This window comes from Giraffa tippelskirchi, chromosome 8, assembly GCF_054371585.1.
Source record: "Giraffa tippelskirchi isolate mGirTip1 chromosome 8, T2T-mGirTip1v1.2.pri, whole genome shotgun sequence".
Classification (NCBI taxonomy): Eukaryota; Metazoa; Chordata; class Mammalia; order Artiodactyla; family Giraffidae; genus Giraffa; species Giraffa tippelskirchi.
Genome location: NC_137282.1, coordinates 72,627,620 through 72,649,476, shown reverse-complemented (window position 1 = coordinate 72,649,476; position 21,857 = coordinate 72,627,620). Strand labels below are relative to the sequence as shown.

Sequence of the window (21,857 nt, the reverse complement as noted above, 5' to 3'; positions counted from 1 at the left end):
CTTGGTGTGTAAATAAACAAAGCTCAGATGAATCCACGTTAAATGTTATATTGGAGAGGTATTAACTTTTATTATTTACTTTGTGGTTCTAGTAACTATTTACTCCAGGAAAAACATAAACAGTTCTGAATAATGAACATTGGATGTCTGATTAGCTCTATCCTCTGAAATTCACAGTTTCTCTGATGGCTCCATGTGGCTTCTGAAGTGAGTAAACTGTGAGCACACAAAGAACAACTTCAACCCACATCCTAGTAAACAAGCAAAGCTGGTGAAAAATATAAAGAAGAAAAAAATCAAACATTGCAGGTCCTGGAGATTGGCCAGTCCTTCTCCCATCCCAACTATCATGTTAAAGGACACAATTCAAGGGTAAGTTTAAGGGTTCCATCTCCTGTCTGTCTCCTTGGAAGCAGGAAATCAATCTCTCCTGTGAAAGGTACACTCTGGAAGCTGAGGCCTGAGCGGGGAGGGCTGCAGGCCCAAACATCAAAGTGATTAACCAAGTTAATGCAATGATTTTCAGCACCTGAGTTGGTTATTTCGAGTATGTCTTCTATCACCTGCGTGGTATAATGTTGATTGTTCTCAGTTAATGTCTCTATTTGATCAGGGTCAACTTCAACAGGTCTACCCGAATGTGGAGCATCGTCCAGCGAGAAATCTCCAGCATAAAACTTCACAAACCACTTTGGACACATTGAAACAGTGTGGGCTCCGGGGACGCCTGGACCCCAAAAACCTGGAAGAGGCAGGAAGGAGCCTGGGCTGGAGCCTCTGGCGGGAGCGCAGTGCTGGGACACCTGACCTGAGCCGTCGGGTCTCCAGGACTGCGAGAGGGCAGGCTTCTGTTGTTCAGAGCCTCCGTGTGTGGTCGTTTGTCACGGCCGCCCCAGGAAGCTCATGCAGGCCCTGCCCTGAGCTAAAGCCTCCCTCCCATTAGGGGCAGCCCCCTGCACCTATGCTGTCTGCACCAACCGTGAGGTTCATGGTGAGCCCTGGCTCCCCTTCTCGGCCCTGGCATTTTGGAGGGTGAGGGCAAACACCACTATGTGACCAGCCTCCAGCCGGGTGCCAAGTCTCTAGTGAGCTTCCCTGAGGGGATGGGGTGGGGGTGACTGTCAGGGTTCCGCCCTTCCTCACTGGGGGAAGAGACACCCCAGACACCCTCGAGGGAGGAGGCGCAGGAAGGTGGTGAGTGACGGCTCTGGGCTCCGCCCACCTGGCAGCCGCACTGCGCCCTGAGGCGCGTCTCTGCAGGGAACACCCAGCCTGTGCTGAGCCTGGAGCCTCCCAGCAGGTCCAAGGTGAGGCGGCCCTGCACACCCCGCCCCTGCCTCCAGGTCTAGTAGGTGGTCACCCCTTCTCCCTGTCACTCCAGGAACCCTGCAGACCCCACCCCTCCCTCCAGGTCTAGTAGGTGAGACAACCCTTCTTGTCACTCCTGGAGCGGTTCTGGAGCCAATCTGTGAGTGGTTCTGGGGTTTGCAGGTGGAGCCCCTGTTGCTGTGCCCCCCTTCCCCACATGAGCATCCAGAGCAGGCTGTCTGCCCTGCAGCCTGAATGCACCCCGCCTCCCCCCAGCAGTATTCTCAGGAAAGGATCAGGGGGACTGTAGCAGCATCTGAAACCTCCTTTAATAGGGGTGTCCTTGTTCTCAACCCTTTAACGTTGTTCGCCCCTTTAGCAGGAGGCACTGAGCCCTGTCTCCACACTCTATGCCTCCTCTCCCTACAGGTGGGTTTCCCTAATTAGGAGAGGAAATTCTTGATACTACCTCCCACTCGTGGGCCTGAAAAATATTTAGAAAACAAGCCAGAGCTCATCATCATTACCCATCTTCCTCTGGCCCATCACCTCCAACGGACTTACTGCTTGTCCATTCACACCCTCTGAAGATGAAGGAGGAGGAGAAAAAGAAGAAGAAGGGTGATTAGAGCTGCGTGGCAGAGGTAATGGGAAGGTCACCTTATGTTGGGGGAAATCCGTGCAAAAGAGAAAAATACTGGCTGATCTCGCTTCTCTGTACCATGGGAAGGAGGCAAAAGGACAGCAAGGTTGTGAGTACATGGATCATAAAGCACAAAGCAGTAGGGTCCTGGGATGGGAAGGGGGGAGAGGGAGGTGGGAGGGGTGCAATAGGCTAAGGAAGAAGCGGGGTCAGGGCTGTTCTTTCCTAGTAAAAATCAACAGAATCAACGTTCAGCTATGGTAAACACTGGGACTGTGGAACCCCCAGAGTACTGGAAGGCAAGCATAATGTAAAGAACGGGCGAGCAAACAAACACACATGTCAGAAAGGAAACCAACAGTCGTCCTCGTGCAGGAGGGAAATTGTTTTTACCTTGAGTTATAGTGCGTTTTGAGCCCGTGAAGTGGAAAGACAACTCTATAAGACAACTACTGTATTTAAAAGAGAAAAAGAGAAAGAAAACAACAAAAAAATAATAAAATGAACACAAACTCCAAAAACAACAACAACAACCAAAAAAATAGCGAAACACACACACACACAAAAAGGAGGAAGGAAAAGGCAAATACACAAAAACAAAAAAAACGGGCAATGAAGAGCAAAAAGGAGCTGATGAAATGAATCCAAAGTTGCAGTAAGCCTATGCCTTTCTAAATGAGCTCACTTTGGGCCATGACCAACGACCCTGAAGGCAGAAAAGCGTGTGTGCCCCACTCCTGGCATCATTTGGTGCTAGGACCCTGAAAGGTAGAAGAGTGGCTAGTGAGAAACCATAGAAATTGGAGTGGAGCTCACTTGAGAGCAAAGTTGAGGCAAGGATTTCTTGTTGTCCAGGGAGGGGTTGTCCTCAGGCAGGGGTCTGTGGTGGGGAGACTTGTTAACGTGAGAGGGTAGGTGGGCAGACGTATGCTTCCACAATAGTGTGTTAGGATCTGAGTGGTGAGTCCAGTGAATTCCTTCCTCCCCGCAATTGTGTGCTGAACTTGGAAGCCCGGCAGTGAATCTCTAGCGGGCAAGGCTGGAAGGCCAAATGCCTCCGAATCCTTTGCATCCAGAGCCCCTTGGTCCAGGGCCAGATTGGAAGTGCGTGCCAGGCTTCATCAAGGGGAATTCCCCGAGAAAAGGGTCGGTGGTTGGATGTCGGGAGTGGGAGTGAGCCCGTCTGGACGCCTCAGCCAATGAGGAGCTTGCACGAGGGGGTTGGGGTTGTGGGAGAGACACCCAAGGACCGAGGAGACGAGGCCCAGGCCCTTTTTTGGAGACGGACCGTCTGAGGGAAGGAGGCGTCATCGTGCAGCTGCAGGTAGGAGATGGAAACCCTCGGGGGCCTTGTTTGCAGAGACCCGGGGGCTGGTTCCGCGCGCACGGGGAAGGTGCGAGTCCGTCTTAGCCGGAGGGCCAGGGTGTCGGCCCAGCGCCACCGGTGCGAATGCCCTTCGGGGACCCTTTGTCCCGGAGGGGCCGTCGCCGGCGGTTGGGCGCCCTCAGCGGGGTGACTTGGCTCCTGGGTCAGCAGGGCTGGCGCCCGGCCAGAAAGTCGCCCTGAGTTGGAGGGGGCTGTGGGGGGTGAGGGCTGGGCTTCAAAATCTGGGGAACACCTGCTACGTGAATGCAGTGCTGCAGTGTCTGAGCCACACGCCGCCCCTGGCCAGCTGGATGGTGTCCCAGCAGCACGCCACCCTCTGTCCGGCCCGCACCTCCTGCACGCTCTGTGCCATGCGAGCTCACGTGACCCGAGCCCTCCTTCACCCGGGAGAGGTGATCCGGCCCTGCAAGGACCTGCTGGCGGTCTTCCACAGACACCAGCAGGAAGATGCCCACGAGTTTCTGATGTTCACTCTGAATGCCATGCAGCAAGGCTGCTTGAGCGCATCCCAGGCGTCGGGCCATCCCTCCGAGGACACCACCCTCATCCGTCAGATCTTTGGGGGGACTTGGCGGTCTCAGATCCAGTGTTTCCACTGCCTCGGGGTTTCGGACACGTTCGAGCATTGTCTGGACATCGGCCTGGATATCACGGTGGCTCGGAGCGTGGAGCAAGCTCTGAGAGAGTTGGTGAAGCCCGAGAAGCTGGACGCTAAAAATGCCTATGACTGTGGCGTTTGTCTCCGGAAGGCGCCTGCCACCAAGAGGTTGACTTTGCACAGCACCCCCCAGGTCCTGGTGCTGGTGCTGAAGCGGTTCGCCCAGGGGAGCGGGGCCAAAAGGGCTCGGGAAGTGCGTTATCCCCAGCCCCTCGACGTGCAGCCCTACACGTCAGAGCGGAAGGCAGGGCCACTGAGCTACATGCTCTATGCCGTGCCTGTGCACTCCGGGTGGAGTGCTGAGCGAGGACACTACTTTTGTTACGTCCGAGCGGGCAACGGCCAGTGGTATAAGATGGACGATGCCAAGGTGAGCGCCTGTGACGAGACTGCTGCCCTGAGCCAGAGTGCCTACGTCCTCTTCTATGCCGGGGAGGGTGCGTTGAGATGGGGCGCTGGGGGAGGGCCAGCGGCCCCCCTCGGGGCGGACCCCACAGAGCCGGGGGAGACTGCAGGAGACGCCAGCGGCAGAGCTCCTGGGTCGGAGGGGTCCCCGGGGACACAGAGGTCGAAGGAATCAGCTTAGAGCAGTGGAGACGCCTCCAAGAACACAAGCGAGCAAAGCCTGCCTTCGACCTCCGCAAGGTCCAGTCTGCTCTGTCTGCCGGCGCAGTCGTGATTCACCAGTCCAAACACGGAGGAGGGAGGAACGGAAAGCTGCCCGCACAGGAGCACGAGCGGCTCGACCGTCCCAGCACGCACACCCCGGCTCAGGGGCCCACGAACCTCGGCAATGGCCCTTGTGCCAGCGGGAGGGCCAGAGCGACCAAGAGGAAGAACAGGAAGGCGCGGCCGTGTCTGGGGCTGTGGCGGTAGGTCGGCTGTGACGCACGTGCGTGCAGACGCCCACGCCCCCTCGCGGCTCGCACTGTGTGACGCACCAAGATTTCCTCTGGGCGGTGTCCGTGATGCAGCCTCCTGGCAAAAGTCGGGGCCTGGAGTGGGCCCGGGCCCTCGGGGTTCACTTGGAACGTGTTCGTGCCCAAGCGCCTGAGCTCCTGAGCTCTGGAGGGCTGGCTCTGCTGGGAAGGTACTGGAGAGGATGGGGTGCCTGACCAGGCCTGAGCACGGCCCGAGGGCTTCCCGCTTCTGCGCGGGTGGGAGAGTCCTCCCTGGATGCGGTGTGTGCGGTTTTGACTTTCTTTCCCTTTCTCCATTCACGGGCCGCACCGCTGGCTTCTGGTGAGGGACGCGGGCTGGAGACGCCTCACAGAAGGCTCACGGCCAGCCGAGCAAGGAAACGAGCTCCTGAGCCCTTCGGGGGGCAGGCAGGAGTGGGTGCAGGACCATGAATCGTCTCTTTCTGGCCGGTTAGACTCTCGAAAATGCCCCAAACTTCGAGCAGGGTCCGCGGAGAAGATGGGCAACCAGGCTTTGTGGGTGGATGTCCTTGCGAGGCCTAGTGCTCCATGGGAAAGGGTCTGGCAGGAAGGAGGCGGGGATCCGTTCGTCACCTGCAGGACGCTCGTTCGCAAAGATCGCTGGGGCTCCATTTCCAGTGCAAGGAGTATGCTGGAGAACCTCCACGTGCCAAACAGGAGAAGTGATCCACAGTGCCAGGAGCACCACCACCAGCACCGCCAGCACCAGCACGAAGGCCAAGGGGAGAAAGGCAAGCCAACGAGTTTCCCAACGAAATGTCTCCCCCATCATCGCCCTGGTTCCTAAGTGGACAAAGGGCACGCAACGTTCATTTCTGCAAGCAAAGGTCCTCCCCTCGCTGAGGAAAGACCCAAGCCTACCCTAGATTGTGATAGCAAGGCAACTGCACATCCGACTCTGCCCATCCTCTCTGTCAGTCAGGTGTCTCGTTCAGCTGGGCCTCGGACAAATGCCGCTGGACGCGATGAGGTGCGGCCGGCCTCCAAAGTGTCTGGGGCGGTGGGGAAGCTGTCCTCGCCTAGCTGCTCTCTCGACGGCCTCGTGATCCCGCCACCTGGTGGGGGGGGTGGCGCCTGAGCACCCCTATCGATCACCTCTTGCGGTTTCTTTCTTTCTGTTGGTTGTTGGTTTCAAACCCAAAACCCTCCATCAAACGGTGGTCCGGGAATGTGCGATGTAGCATCTCAGACCTAGAGGGACCACAGTGGCTCCTGAACTGGCTAGTCGGCTGGGAAAGGAACAGAGAAAGTTCCGTGGGCTATTTCCCCCCGCACGGTTACCGACACCGCACCATGCTCTCCACAAGCAGAGAGCAAAACGAATGATGAGCAGTATCTTCCCCCAAGAACACGAACAAGCGTGCCCTGGACGAGGAAGTGGAGCCACGCACAGCCCGACCTCATCATCACCACGCATCTTCCTCCGCCCCATCGCCTAAATGGACTTACTGCTTGCCCCATCCACACCCTCTGAAGAAGAAGGAGAAGAGAAAGAAGATTGGTGATTGGAGCAGCAAAGCCGAGGGACTGGGAATGTCGCCTTATGTTGGGGGAAATTCGTGCAAAAGAGAGAAACATACTAGCTGATCTCACTTCTCTGTGCCATGGGAAGCAGACAAAAGGACAGCAAGGGTGTGAGCACTTGGATCATAAAGCACAGAGCGGTAGGGTCCTGGAATGGGATGGGGGAGCGGGAGGTGGGTGGGGTGTAATAGGCTAAGGAAGAAAGCGGGGTCAGGGCCATTCTTTCCTAGTAAGGATCAACGGAATCAACACTTCAGCTATGGTAAACCCCTGGACGGTGGAACCCCATAGTCCTGGAAGGCAAGCATAATGTCCAGGACGGGAGAGCAAACAAACACACATGTCACACATCAAGAAGGAAACCAACAGTCATCCTCGTCCAGGAGTGAAATCTGTTTTTACCTTGAGTTATAGTGCGTTTTGAGCCCCTGAACTGGAAAGACGACTCTAGAAGTCAATTAGAGTATTTAAAATACAAAAAGAGAACGAAAACGACAAAAAAAATAATGAAATGAACACAAACTCAAAAAAAAAAATGTCGTAGAAAAATGAAAAAAAAAAGAAAAAAAAAAAACAATAGACAACGGAGAGAGAAAGGGAGCTGATGAAATGAATCCAAAGTTGCAGCAAGCCTATACATTTCTAAATGAGCTCACTTTGGGCCATGACCAACGGCCCTGAGGGGAGAAAAGCTTATGTGCCCCAGTCCTGGCATCTTTTGGTGCCAGGACCCTGAATGCTAGAAGCGTGGCTAGTGAGAAACCATAGAAATTGGATTGGAGCTCACTCGAGAGCAAAGTTGAGGCAAGGGTTTATTGTTCTCCGGGAAGTGGTTGTCCTCAAGCAGGGGTCGGTGTGGGGAGACTTGTTAAAGTGAGAGGGTAGGTGGGCAGATGTATGTTTCCACAGTAGTGTGTTAGGATCTGAATGGTGAGCCCACGGAATTCCTCCCTACCCGCAATTGTGTGCTGAACTTGGTAGCCCGGCAGTGAATCTCTAGTGGGCAAGGCTGGAAGGCCAAATGCCCCCGAAACCTTTGCATCCAGAGCCCTTTGGTCCAGGGCCAGATCGGAAGTGCGTGCGAGGCTTCGTCAAGGGGAGTTCCCTGAGAAAAGTGTCGGTGGTTGGATGTCGAGAGTGGGCGTCAGCATGCCCTCGAAGTCCGGACAGTTCTTTCCTAGTAATGATTAAGGGAATCAAAACCTCAGCTATGGTAAACCCTTGGACTCTGGAACCCCCATAGTCCTCAAAGGGAAGCATAATGTGGAGGATGGGAGAGAAAACAAACAGAAATATCACACAGGAAGGATACCAATTGTCATCCTCGTCTACCAGGGAAATCTTCATTCACTTCGATTCAGTTCAGTAGGTAACTCGTATCCGTCTCTTTGAGACCCCATGGACTGCAACTCAGCAGGCTTCCATATCCATCGACTAGTCCCAGAATTTATGCTATCTAATATCCATTGTGTTGGTGGCGCCATGCAGCCATCTCATCCTGTGTTGTCTCCTTCTCTTCCTGCCTTCAATGTTTCCCAACTTCAGGGTCTTGGCCAATGCGTCAGTTCTTTGCATCAGGTGTACAAATTATTGGAGTTTCAGCTTCAGCATCAGTCCTTCCAATGTATATTCAGAACTGATTTCCTTTGAAGTTAACTGGTTAGATCTCTTTGTAGTCCAAGGTACTCCAAAGAGTCTTCTCCAACACCACAGTTCAAAAGCATCCATTCTTTGGTGCTCAGCTTTCTTTATAGTTCATTTCTCTCATTCCTATATGCCTGTTGGGCAAACCATAACCTTATCTAAGCATACCTTTGTGAGCCAAGTAATGTCTCTGCTTTTCTATATGCTGTCTTGGTTCATCATACCTTTTTTTTCCATGGAGCAAGCGTCTTTTAATTTCATGGCTACAGTCACCATCTGCAGTGATTTTGGAGACCCAAAATAATAGAAGCTGAGTTCTCAGCCACAACAGCAAAGAGACGTTGAGGCAGAAGCAACCAGGTAAGCCATTTTCTGGCCCGCGGTCTGTGAGGAGTTTAATCGACAAGGTTTATAAGTGCAGTCTTGGAGTAACGCTATCAGAGAGGAGCAGAAAGCACAGTCTACCAGGAATCAGGAGCTGACCCCACCACTTACCACCATCTCCTTCCAGCCTCCCTCCAGACACAACGCTCACCTTCCTAGCCTCACCTGGGCAGCTCACTTCTGCCTTCAAGCTTCTGTGTAAGGGCTGCCTTCTCTCAGAAGTGCTTCTCCTAAAACTGTGCAGGTCAGGCTCCTTCCTTTCATCCTGGTCACCGTAGCAAGGCCTCTCAGACCCTCCTGACCAGTGACTCCATGCCCTCCCTCACAATGCCCTGCTTTATTTTCAGTATGGCACTTGTTTTTTGTTTCGTTTTGTTTTTTTGTTTTTCCTTTCCACGTCTGGCTTTCATATTTGTCTCTTTCCTCACTCCAGACCGAGAGCTCCTTGGAAGGCAGGGGCGCTGGTCATTTCTGGCTCTGCTCTCGGGACCACTGAGTCCCCTGGCACAGAGTGAGCCCTCAAAGCATGGGTGCTGAGTGAATAAACGGAAAGACCCTGGGGCTCCCCTTCCTCTTCTGTCCAGGTCAGTCTGTTGAGCTGATCACTCTTACTAGGAAGCTAATATTGTTTCTGAGACGGGGGCATGGCCAGAATGACCTCAGCCATACTTTTTCTCGCTCCAGTTGCTCCAATCCCGCAACCCTGACCCAGGACGCCACTGCCTCCTGGCGGCCCGCGCTAGCATTGCAGGACTAGCCCCAACCTTCATTCACGTCTTCAAGGCGAAGGCTCCAGAGTTCCAGCGGCGAAAGTGTACTTCAGGCAGGCCCCCAGGGCTGTGGAAAAGACCCAAGAATCTCCTTCTGACTTTTCATTTCCTCTTCTCTCTTTGGTGTTTAGTTCGTTCATGTTGCATCCTCAGCTCAGATTGGGCAATAATTTCCTCCTACTTCCAAATTAGAACCTCTAGAACCCGGTTAGCACTGGTGTTCTTTCTGGAACCCTGACTCTGGGTCCACAATTGTGCCCTCTCCTGCTCACCACAAGCCCTCGTTCCTTCAACTCCTCTCTCCTCTGAGGGACCTCTGTGAGTGGAAAGCATTTTTCCAAGCTCTCAGAACACGGTGGTCAATGGTGGAGAACCAAGATTGACAGACTTCCCAAGCACAATGACTGAACCCTTGGGGAGTCCAATAGCAAGCACACAATGTGTAGGAAAGAAAAGCAAGTCCTCCTCTCCTGTAGCACCGTCTATACTGGGGAATGCGGTGTGTGCTCAGCCTGGTTTTAAAAGCCCAGAAAGGTGGACTGTAGCACTGAGACCGTGTTCACTGGAGAACACTATGGAGAGGGACTACACCCAGGCAGGACTCAGGGAACGTGGAGAATCCCCCTCATGCTTTGGACTTCTGAACACATTGCCCATTGCCGGGAGGGGGTTGTGGATGCCCCTGACCCATGGCAGAGCTTCCTGCAGCCCTTCCTGCTCTCCCAGCCCTGACATCGTGTGTTCTCTTCATTTACCATCTCACATCGCTGCCCTCTTCCCACCCCCCTCCATGAACTCTATTTCTGTGCCTGCTGTGTGAGCATGGAAATGCTCAGAGAATAATGACCCAAAGGGGGCCAGGTTGGTAGAGTTCAGCAGGAACTTAGGGTCTCTCTTTTCCAAACCACGGATGATGGATACTACTGCAAACTGCCTTAGAGAGCTGGGGTCCTCACTTTTCTACTGGCCTCTGCTCACATACTGTGTTCTAGGCAAGTCTGCCTCTTTCTGGGCTTTAGTTTTCAAATTATACCAAGAGGGCTTGGATAAAAATCTGCATAAGCGCATGCACAGGCAAACGTGTTCTCTGACTCCAACAATCATAGATGGGTTGTTGGCATGAGTGGACCGAGGAGGCCTGTGTTCCTGACATGGGCAGAGGCAGGTGAGAGTGTAGCGGGAGTGGCCAGGACACGTGTCCTGTCCCAGCACAAGCCAGAGGGCATGCGCGGGCCTGGGGACAGTGAGTGCACCTGTGCCCCGCCTCCCTGCACAGTCAGCGACACTGGACCAAGGGCTCTGCTCAGAAGGTGAGTGCTTTCTGATACCCCACCTGCAGCCTCTAGAAGGCCCACATTTTCTGGAGCCCTGAGGACAAAGATAATTCACATGGAAGTGGTTCCCAGCAAGTAAATGGAATGTGGAAGGGATATTTGCCATGTGTCAGTTCACTTTGGTTCAGTCTCTCAGTCGTGTGTACATTCATGCTATGAAAACATGCCCCATGATGTACCATACATTTCCCCTTTACAACTGAGTGAAATAAGCCCAATATTTGAAAGCATATGTTGGTAATGGAAAACCCACAAATTAAAGGTTGCTGGGTCCTAGAATCTCTGACTGGAGGAAACTCAACATGAAGAATCACTTGATATTTGAAAGCCTTTCAGTTCAGTCCCTCAGTCATCTCTGACTCTTTGCGACCCCATGGACTGCAGCACGCCAGGCCTCCCTGTCCATTGCCAACTCCTGAAGTGTACTCAAACTCATGTCCACTGAGTCAGTGATGCCATCCAACCATCTCATCCTCTCCTGTCCCCTTCTCCTCCCACCTTCAATCTTTCCCAGCATCAGGGGCTTTTCCAGTGAGTCAGTTCTTCACATCAGGTGGCCAAAGTATTAGAGTTTCGGCTTCAACACCAGTCCTTCCAATGAATATTCAGGACTGATTTCCATTAGGATGGACTGGTTGGATCTCCGTGCAGTCCAAGGGACTCTCAAGAGTCTTCTCCAACACCACAGTTCAAAAGCATCAATTCTTTGGTGCTCAGCCTTCTTTATGGTCCATCTCCAACATTCATACATGATTCTGGGAAAAGACATAGCCTTGACTAGATGGACCTTTGTTGACAAAGTAATGTCTCTGCTTTTTAATATGCAGTCTAGGTTGGTCATAACTTTTCTTCCAAGGAGTAAGAGTATTTTAATTTCATGGCTGCAATCACCATCTGCAGTGATTTTGGAGCCCCCCAAATGTAAAGTCTGTCACTGTTTCCACTGTTTCCCCATCTATTTGCCATGAAGTGAGGGGACAGATACCATGATCATAGTTTTCTGAATCTTGAGCTTTAAGCCAACTTTTTCACTCTCCTCTTTCACTTTCATCAAGGGGCTCTTTAGTTCTTCTTCACTTTCTGCCATAAGAGTGGTGTCATCTGCATATCTGAGGTGATTTATATTTCCCCCAGCAATCTTGATTCCAGCTTGTGCTTCATCTAGCTCAGCATTTCTCATGATGTACTCTGCATGTAAGTTAATTAAGCAGGGTGACAATATACAGCCTTGACATACTCCTTTTCCTATTTGGAACCAGTCTGTTCTTCCAAGTCCTGCTCTAACTGTTGCTTCTTGACCTGCATACAGGTTTCTCAGGAGGCAGGAAAGGTGATCTGGTATTCCCATCTCTTTCAGAATTTCCCACAGTTTGTTGTGATAAACACAGTGAAAGCCTTTAGCATCGTCAAGGAGGCACAAGTAGATGTCTTTCTGGAACTCTCTTGCTTTTTCTATGATCCAGTGGATGTTGGAAGTTTGATCTCGGGTTTCTCTGCCTTTTCTAAATCCAGCTTGAACATCTGGAAGTTCTCAGTTCACATGCTGTTGAAGCCTGGCTTGGAGAATTTTGAGCATTACTTTGCTAGCTTGTGAAATAAGTGCCATTGTGCAGTAGTTTGAACAATCTTTGGCATTGCCCTTCTTTGGTATTGGAGTGAAAATGGACCTTTTCCAGTCCTGTGACCACTGCTGAATTTCCCAAATTTGCTGGCATATTGAGTGCAGCACTTTCACAGCATCATCTTTTACGATTTGAAATAGCTCAGCTGGAATTCCATCACCTCCACTAGCTTTGTTTGTAATGACTGGAATGCAAAGGAAGGAAGTCAAGAGATACCTGGAGTAACAGGCAGGTTTGGTCTCGGAGTACAAAATGAAGTAGGGCAAAGGCTAACAGAGTTTTGCTAAGAGAATGCACTGGTCATAGCAAACATCCTCTCCCAACAACGCGAGACAATTCTACACGTGGATGTCACCAGATGATCAATACAAAAATCAGATTGATTCTATTCTTTGCATCCAAAGATGGAGAAGCTCTATCCAGTAAGCAAAAACAAGACCAAGAGTTGACTGTGGCCCCGATAATGATCTCCTTATTGCAAAATTCAAACTCAAATTGAAGAAAGTGGGGAAAACCACTAGGCCATTCAGGTATGATGTAATCAAATCCCTTATGGTTACACAGTGGAGGTGACAAATAAATTCAAGGGATTTAGATCTGGTAGAGTGTCTGAAGAACTATGGATGGAAGTTCATAACATTTTACAGGAGGCAGTGACCAAAATCATCCTCAAGAGAAAGACATGGTTGTCAGATGAGGCCTTACACAGAGCTGAGAAAAGAAGAGAAGTGAAAGGCAAAGGAGAAAAGGAAAGATATACTCATCTGAATGCAGAGTTCCAAAGAATAGCAAGGAGAGATAAGAAAATCTGCTTAATTGAACAGTGCAAAGAAATAGAGGAAAACAATAGAATGGGCAAGACTAGAGATCTCTTTGAGAAAATTGGAGATCTGTACAATGTGATAGTTGCAGAGTTAAATTTTATTTGGTGCAAAATGAGGACTGCAGCCCAGCAGACAGCACCTCCGATAACTCGGAGAGACTGCTCCAAAGAGCCAGTGGGGCAAGGTCACTATGTAAGATTTTGGTGAAGGGGAGTTCAATGCAATCCAGTACCTACTGTACGAAAGGTTTTCTGCTGGTCAGGAGGAGCGGATGTCACCATGAAGGGAGTTAGTGATTTTCTAGATATGAAGAAGTGTAAGAATTAGGATCAAGAAATCAGTTCCTGAAAATATCTGACTATTTAAAAGGCCTGTTCCACCGGTTTTCCTGGAGCACAGAGTGCTTCCTTCTCCCCTCAGACTAAGTCTGCTATTCCTTCCAGAACAAAAACACAGGATCCTGGCCCCAACCAGCTGAGATGCATATCAAAGGAATGATTTCAGTGAGCCCAGACTCTTGCATCTTCCATTACATAGAAAAGTGCTAAATTCATTCACTTGAGATATCTGGTTTTCTTTTAATTAACAATAATCTTTGATGTTCTGACTACTTGCCCTTTGTTGGGAAACTTCTATATAACCTGGCTCCCCCCTCACCTCAGAGCAGTCCACTCGGGTTTTCTTGAGATGCTGCCTCCCTGTCTTGAAGTCCTAAAAATTCCTGCTAAATAAAACATAACTAAACTTTTAGGTTGTGTGTAATTTTTAAGCCAGCACTTCACCCTCTAAAGGAATAAAATTATTTGTAATGCGTGTAATATATACTTCTTAGGGGGTTCTGTGGTGGCTCAGATGGTAAAAAATCCACCTGCAAATGCAAAAGTTTTGGGTTTGATCCCTGGGTCAGACAGATCCCCTGGAGAAGGAAATGGGAGCCCACTACAGGATTCTTGCCTGGGAAATCTCATGGACAGGGGAGTCTGGTGGGCTACAGTCCATGGGGTCGCAACGAGTCAGACACAACTGAGTGAGATTACAACAACAACATCTGCACCAACAGCGACATCTGCTTAGACTTGCTTATGTCCTACCTATCCCATTATCTATCCATGGAGAATGTTTTGTGTAGACCTGAGAAAATGTGTATTCTGGTTTCGTTGAATGGAATGTTCTATATGTGTCTCTTATTTCAATTTGGTCTAAAGTTCGGTTTAATTCCAACATGTCATTCTTGATTTTGTGTTTGGATGACCTATCCATTGCTAAGAGTGAGATGTTGAAATCCTGTACATTTTTCCTAGAGATCTGTTATTATTTGCTTAAAATACTTAGGTGATCCGATGTTGCTTTATATATTTGCATATGTATACGTGTGTGTGTGTGTGTGTGTGTGTGTGTGTGTGTATACTTTTTGATGTATTAACCCCTTTGTCATACAATGGCCTCCTTTGATGGCCAACAACAACAACAAGCTTGTTGTTGTTTTTTGCTCAAAGTCTATTTTGTCTGATAGAAGAATTACTATGCCTCCTTTCTTTCTGTTTTTATTCCTGTGAAATACTTTTATCTATCCCCTCACTTTGAGCCTCTGTATATCCTTAAAGCTGAAGTGAGTTTCTTGTAGACAGTGTGTAGTTGGTCCTTTTTTAAAATCATCTGTGTTTTTTTTATTGATGAACCCAATCTATTTGCATTTAGACTGGGTATTGATATGTAAGAACTGACTAATGCCATCTGAGTGATTGCTTTGTGGTTGTTTTTGCCTCCATTGATTCCTTTTCCCTTTGTTTCTGCCTACTTTTGTAAACTGGTGGCTTTTCATCGTGGTACTGTTTCCCCTTTCTGTATTTCTTGCATCTACTCTAAACTTTGACTGTGGTTACCATGAAACTTACATTAAAATTTTATACCTAAAACAGTTTGCCTTGTGCTGATTGCAACCTCTCTTTATTAGCCAGTAAAGTGGCTGCTGCTAAGTCTTTTCAGCCGTGTCTGACTCTGTGCGACCCCATAGACGGTAGCCCACCAGGCTCCACCGTCCTTGGGATTCTCCAGGCAAGAACACTGGAGTGGGTTGCCATTTCCTTCTCCAATGCATGAAAGTGAAAAGTGAAAGGGAAATCATTCAGTCGTGTCCAACTCTTCGCGAACCCATTGACTGCAGCCTACCAGCCTCCTCCATCCATGGGATTTTCCAGGCAAGAGTACTGGAGTCGGGTGTCATTGCCTTCTCCGAGTAAAGTGGCTCCACCATTTAATTCTTCCTCTGTAAAGTTTTGATATCACAGTTTTCTCTTTTATGCTGAGTGTTTGTAAATAAGGTATATTAGCTGTAGTGACTTTTAATCATCTTTTCCTTGAACCTTTATACTTGAAGTTGTTAATATACCATTCTTGTAAGTAATTGGAATTAACTAAATCTGACGATATATTTTTTTTTTTTACTTTATCTAGTGTGTTGTATACTTTTGTACGTGTTCATATGTAACTTTGCATCTTTTTTATTCTGTTTGAACTTCTTCAGCATTCTCTGCAAGGCAGGTCTGGTGGTGATGAACTCCCTCAGCTTTTCTTTAGGAAAGACTTCATTTTCCCTTCCTATTTGAAGGGTAAGTTTGGTGAATAGAGTTTTCCTTGTTGGCAATTTTTATTGCTCTGCCCTCTGAATATTTCATTTTACCCTCTCCTGGCCTGTAGTTTTCTTCTGAGAAATCCCCTGATGGCCTCGTGGGGTTTCCTGTGTTAGTTACAGTCATCCCTTTAAGTAAACCAGACATTCTTATTTTTAGGTAGAAAAATTTAACCAATATTTTGTTACAACAGTAAGGAAAATTGTGGTCTGGGCGCCGATTGGAAAAGAATTTCCAACATGAGACAAAATGAGAGGGAAATAAAATTCATTAGAGTGGGAGACACTATTAGAATAGCCGGCCAGCTTAAGAGAGAACCGACATTGAACAGGGGTCCTTAGTTCACTTTTATACCCAGGGCACAGGGAGTGGGATGGGGGTCTTACGGGTCATTTGCTGATTGGATGAGGCAGATATTCTGGGAGGCATGGGGTGGAGAGTAAGGCAAATACTTTCTCCCTATGGGGTAGGAGGGGAGACAGGTTACACTGCTCAGGAGGATCTGAAATCCGTTGATAGTTACACCATGGGGGAGGGAAGGTCGATAAAGGTCTGGGTTTTCCTTTCCTGCATTCCAAGACCCTCCTTGGTTTTTTCTGTTCTTCCGTCCTTGGGTCTCCACATTCTTCCCTCTCTTTATTTTTAGGGCCAATTCTTTGGCCCCTGTTGATACCCTGCTCACGTTTCACTGTCTACCTATTTCCCTTCTCGGGCATTTGGGAACCCGGTCTCAGGGGAAAAGGGGCGATGACCATTCTGACTTCTTCAGGCTGTACAGGGGCATCGTGGGGCTCTGGGTTCCCTTTGCCCTTTCTCTGCCAGGGTGCATTTATGGACGGAGATGAGAGTCCATGGAACGATAAGGTGGCTTGTTTCAGCAGTGTCTGGGTGTTGGCCAGGGAATATTCTTGTCAAACTATCACTTGGAGATTTGTTGTACTCTAGGAGAAACAAACTTAACAAGACATTTAAAGATACATGGCCCAAAGTATAAGAGAAGTAGAAAAGCTCCTGAGGAGCTAGCCAGGAGAACCAGGACTAGACATTGGTTTGTGACATTAGTGGTTCTCTTGGTATGAAAAGATGCAAGAAGTTGGGCTCATAAAAATCTTTACCTGAAAACATCTGACTCTCTGAAGGCCAGTTCTTCTGGGTTTTTCCCAGAGCACAGAGTGCCTTATTTCTGATCTCCACTGTGAACTCCTTTCATGGGGTATTGAAGGTCAGCAGCTTGCAGTGGTCATGATGTAATCTTTGTAGAGACAGCTGGCAAGTGCCAACGTCCAGTCAGCAGGGTCCCTTCATAGCCACATATTTGACCATGCTTTGGGGGCATTTCATGGCCCTTGTGTCCCAGGTCTAACGAAGATTCCATTGACAGACCACTCTGCGCTGTGACTAGACCAGACCTTGCAAGTAGCAAGTCTCTGGACTATACCTGTCTCACTAGCCTCTTAGTCCAGGAGAATATTCCCTCTTGTTGCTTCTTCCCATATCTAGAGTTACATTATTACAATCACTGATCTCATATGGAAGTGCATATCAGCATTTTATCATGTCAGTCACACATTTAGTAATGTAAGAAACAATCTTCTGAAATGAGCGACATAGAAAATAATATAGCTAGCAGTTATTAGTAAGGTCACAAGCAAGAATTTAAGTCAAGAGCTATCATTAGGTAGAGCCCAGTATAGCCCAGGTCATCTGACTTAGTTAAATGATTATAGCCAGATGTTAATCTCCTGGTTGTACATCATGGAACATCTGACCTTCATCCAAAGATGGGTTACTGAGATAAGCTTTAGGAGCAAACTTAGAGTGTCCTTTTTAATAACTTAATTAATTAAACTTTTTTAGCAATATAACATAACAACAAGGAACTATCTCAGAAGTGAGTCGTAGTAAACATAGACCTTAACTAACAAAACTAGAACTTGTTATTAAGTAAAATATAATGTTTTGTCACTGTGAGGGCATTAACCCCATAGCCAGGGAAGGCTTTAACCCACCAAATAAAAATGAGGTTTGTCAGGGAGCCGAGAAAAGCCAATCAGCGGTCTTGGATTTCCCATGGCCCCAACTCTCTGATTTACAGGTACTGTTCATGCATTTTTAATTCCCCAATTTAGGAGTAGACAGTTGACAGGTTTTAAGGATATCAGATTAGCAAAAGTCTAACAGTAAGGGGTTATATTTTGTGGAAGCAGAATGAGCTTTTGCATGTACCATAATCTTTAAATAATGCTTATTTTACTTTCCCAAAGTAACAAAAGATTTTAAAAACAAATTTAAATCACTTAAAGGCAAATAAATTCATAATCTGTTATTGAAAGACTCACTCTAAGAAAACTTTGTTCTCTTAACAGAGAGAGTTGACTAAATTCCAGTCTGGTATCAGCTTACCAGATAACAAACAAAATGTGTTTATTGGTTAATCTTAGAAGTTTTTTCCATAAATCTTGAAGTAGCAGGATTGTTGCAAAGGCATCAGAGTGAAACCATAGAAGACATGTTTAAAATCGGATTAAATTGCAATTGACAAAGTAGCCTGGTCATTGCTGTGATATATAACACTTTAATATGATAACTAGAATTATAACTGACAACATTTTACCAGGACATATCAGATTTTCATGAATTTCACATAATTTCTAGGATATCTATATTAGTGCCATCAACCACACAATATAACCTGAGAAGATTAATCACTCCTCCCACAATACTTCCCATGTAATTTAGCATGTCAAATGAACTCAGGTAGTTTACTATCTCTCTTTGGGATGTCTCAGGGACTCTCTGAAGCATCCCAAAGTTAGCTAGAAGTCAAATGATTTAAGAAGTTTTTTCAATAAATGTCAAATGTCAGTCAGATAGGATCATATAAGTCACTATGAAACAATAGTTACTCATTTAGCCAAAGTTAACAAAAGATTTCAAAGGTAAACATAGAACAGATCACTTCAGAGATAAAGAAACTTAAAATCCATTATCAAAGGCAGTTCAAAAACTCAAGAAAAGTTGTATTTATGCACAAAATTATTCCCTTGGGGTCTACTTTCCATAAAACCTTCTTATCATGTTCTGCACCCATTACTTTGTTCTCCCATCCTGAAACAGGCACCTGTAAGTCAGACCTACTTCCTTTTCCCTTCATAAAATGCAATTTCATTCCTCACACCTTCTTTACTGAAAACACACATCCTACTTTCCTTAAGCAATCAAGAACTGACCTTTATATTAGCATTCTATAGATTGGTGAACATAAATACCAGTGATAATTTCTAAAAAATACTCTAGAGAACATCTCAGGATGGCATCAAATATTATTCATTAATATTCCAAAATCTCTAATTTCTCTGTAAGAGGCAATTAGTGTTTAGTAATGAATGTTTCAGAATCTTATTTTATTTGGAAATGATCTAGCTATTCAATGAACTTCTGTCACTTAGTTTAGCACACCCCTAGAAAATCAAGTTACCCCAATCTGGAGAGACTATTTTAGACAGACATTCCTAAAGTATTGTTATAGCCACTCACTCCGGGAAACAAGCTCACTCAGAAGGATGATACAGATAGTGAAGTGCAGTTTATTACACCGGCGGGCCCAAGGTAGAGTCTCCTCTTAGCCAAGGACCCCGACCAGCATTTGTGAAAATCTTTTATACCCCATGTGTACGTGTCTGAACCCACCACCCCAATTTCCTTGTGACTTACATAAACAAAGGAAAGGTAAATACAATCACAATAACCCCATATTCAAACAATCAATTATCAATAAGCCCGAGGTGACAGAAAAAAATCTATGACCTGTCCGGGAGGTAGGAGGTAGGGGGATTAGTGTATGTTTTCCCTTAGGTGATGAGTAACAGGGATACAATCTTCAAGATTCCCCTGTCTGGAGGGGGTCTTGTCCTTCTATTGTCATTTCCATAGGCACTAAGCACAGAGTTCAGAGTCCATTAGAGAGGTGGCTGAACATGATCAGCACGAACAGGCCTGCCTAAGATGGAGCCCAGGCCCCATGAATTCCTTCTTCAGTATAATTATTCTTAACAGTTTATCCAAAAGCTCGTATCTCATTTACATTTTCAGGAGTTTCTCCCCCACCCCCCAGAGGTAATTTCCTGGTTGACAAACTTGTAACATATAAAAATATAACAATATTTAACTTATAATAAACCTAGGCATCATGAAAATATTATGCTTAATGTTAATGACTCTTAGACATGTCTCTATTAGATTAGCAAAGAAACATTAATACTAGATATTTAATATTGACTATTTCCCAGTTCACATGAATCTGATATTCATTTAGATTAATTTCTCTTGTATTTAGAATTGTCTGATTTGTAAGTGCTTACTTTTCTTTAGAACTCATTTACAACTTCAGCAATATTATAAAACACACACACACACACACACACACATACTGAGACATACATAAATCCATATAGACAGACAAAGATCTCATAGTTTTCCATTTGATATTTAAAATGTCTCTTTGACATCCCCCTTTTTTTTATGAAGTTCTAATTTGCCCAAGGCTGAGGTCTCAGGCAAAGTGGGCTATGTATTTCAGGGACATGGAAAGGGTTAACTTCAAGATTTCCCTTAGGCCAACTTTTTAACAAGCAAGTTGTTTTTAATTGCATATGCAAAAAGAACTGGTTTTGCAGTTTTCAGGAAAAAAATAATTTCACTTTAACCAGTTTTCTCCAGAGTTTGAAGAATATCATGGCTTTCCTGTGTCAAAAAGTCACCTTTCCTTTCTGTAGTCATAGTTTTATACCTAAATTATAGACCAAATAGTGCGCACATTGACTCTGATATCAGGGGCAGATCAGCTGATAAAAATCTTGGATTGTCCCTCTGGTGGGAAGGGAGGTCTTTGGCTCATCAGAAGAATCTGAAGGGTTAAGGGAATTTGCAGGAGTCGGGAAGCTTGGTCCTTCCCCTCCCTGAGAAACTGGAGTAGTTAGAAGGGAATTCTTTAGGATGTTCAGGAGTGGGGGAACTTGGTTCCCTCCCCACCTGAGTGATAAGTGCAGTTAGAAGGGGATCTTTAGAAGGTTAGGAGAGTTTTTGATCCTTCAGGCTTTTGAATATAGAAGAAAGACCTAGATGAAAGGGCACCTCAGAATCCTTTCCTAGAGATCATGTGGGTACGAAAGGTTGAGTAGGAGTTGTCTAGGAAATGTGATGGAGAGAGACAGAGGGGGACAGGAGACAGGGAGGCAACAGGAAGACATGCGGCATGAGTCCCTGAAATCCGGATTCTGACGGAGGGCCATGAAGGACTGAACGTAAAGAAATTCTGAGTCCTGTCCCTGCTTTTGGCAAAAGCTAGTGTGCCATTCAGAGGCCATTTTGTTTGGGTCCCTCAATTTGTATTGGGGCCATGCCATTTGCAGGATCAACATTTTTCAGTTTCTGAGAATGTAGCCAAGGGGTGAGTCTGAGAGAGGCTCCCGGAATGTACCAGAGTCCACTCTTAGCCTACCTGCCGTAGAAAGGGGATACTGAGAGTCACGGGCTGACAGAAAGGTGTACGTTTTGTCCCAGTGATCTCTCCGCACGACTAAAGGCACAAAAGTGGCCGACCGTCCAAACAGCTGCCACCAACAGTGAGAAGTGACCCCTGAGAAGCCTGAGGCTAAGGCACCAAGTGACTCGGACAAAGACAGACAGATTCCATATTTTTCACAAGTGCACGGGGAACAATCTCCAAAATTGACCACATGTTGAGCCAGAAAATAAGTCTACTATAAATAGACTCAAATCATACAAAGGAACTTTTTCCTGTCACAATCATGAAACTAAAAATTAGTAGTAGAAGGAAAAGTGGGAAAATCCACAAATATGTGAAGATTAAACACACTCTTAAATAACCAGTAGGCTAAGAAATAATAAAAAAGGAACTTAGAAAGTACTTGGAGACAAATAAAAATGCAAACAGAACATACCAAAATGTATGGGATTCTGCAAAAACATCACCAACAATGAAATGTATAACTGTTAACTCATACGTTGAAAAGAAAGCTCAAATAAGCAACTTATCTTTACACCTAAGTAGAAAAGGGAGATCAAACGAAACCCAAAGCTAGAAGAAGGAATAAAAATAGTAAAGATTAGATCTCAGACAAATATAGAGAAGAGGAAAACCAAAGAAATCATTTTAAACAACAGTT

At 46.9% G+C, this 21,857-nt stretch overlaps 2 protein-coding genes across 3 annotated transcripts in view; both read left to right on the top strand.

Moving 5' to 3' along the window:
* The window catches only part of ERICH1 (glutamate rich 1), a 144,292-nt gene that overhangs the window by 111,046 nt on the left and 11,389 nt on the right, over positions 1-21,857 (top strand). The window contains exon 8 of one of the 2 annotated variants that reach the window (XR_014063462.1): positions 178-296. The exons of the other annotated variant lie outside the window; for it this stretch is intronic. The gene's annotated coding sequence lies outside the window, so the exon portion shown is untranslated. Of the gene's footprint in view, positions 1-177; positions 297-21,857 lie in introns of those variants that run through there. 2 annotated transcript variants of the gene reach the window in all.
* LOC145518927 (ubiquitin carboxyl-terminal hydrolase 17-like protein 6) lies at positions 1,627-7,029 on the top strand. Its single transcript, XM_081524197.1, has one exon. It carries the CDS (start codon positions 3,629-3,631, stop codon positions 4,580-4,582), a length of 954 nt encoding a protein of 317 aa, XP_081380323.1. The 5' UTR covers positions 1,627-3,628; the 3' UTR covers positions 4,583-7,029.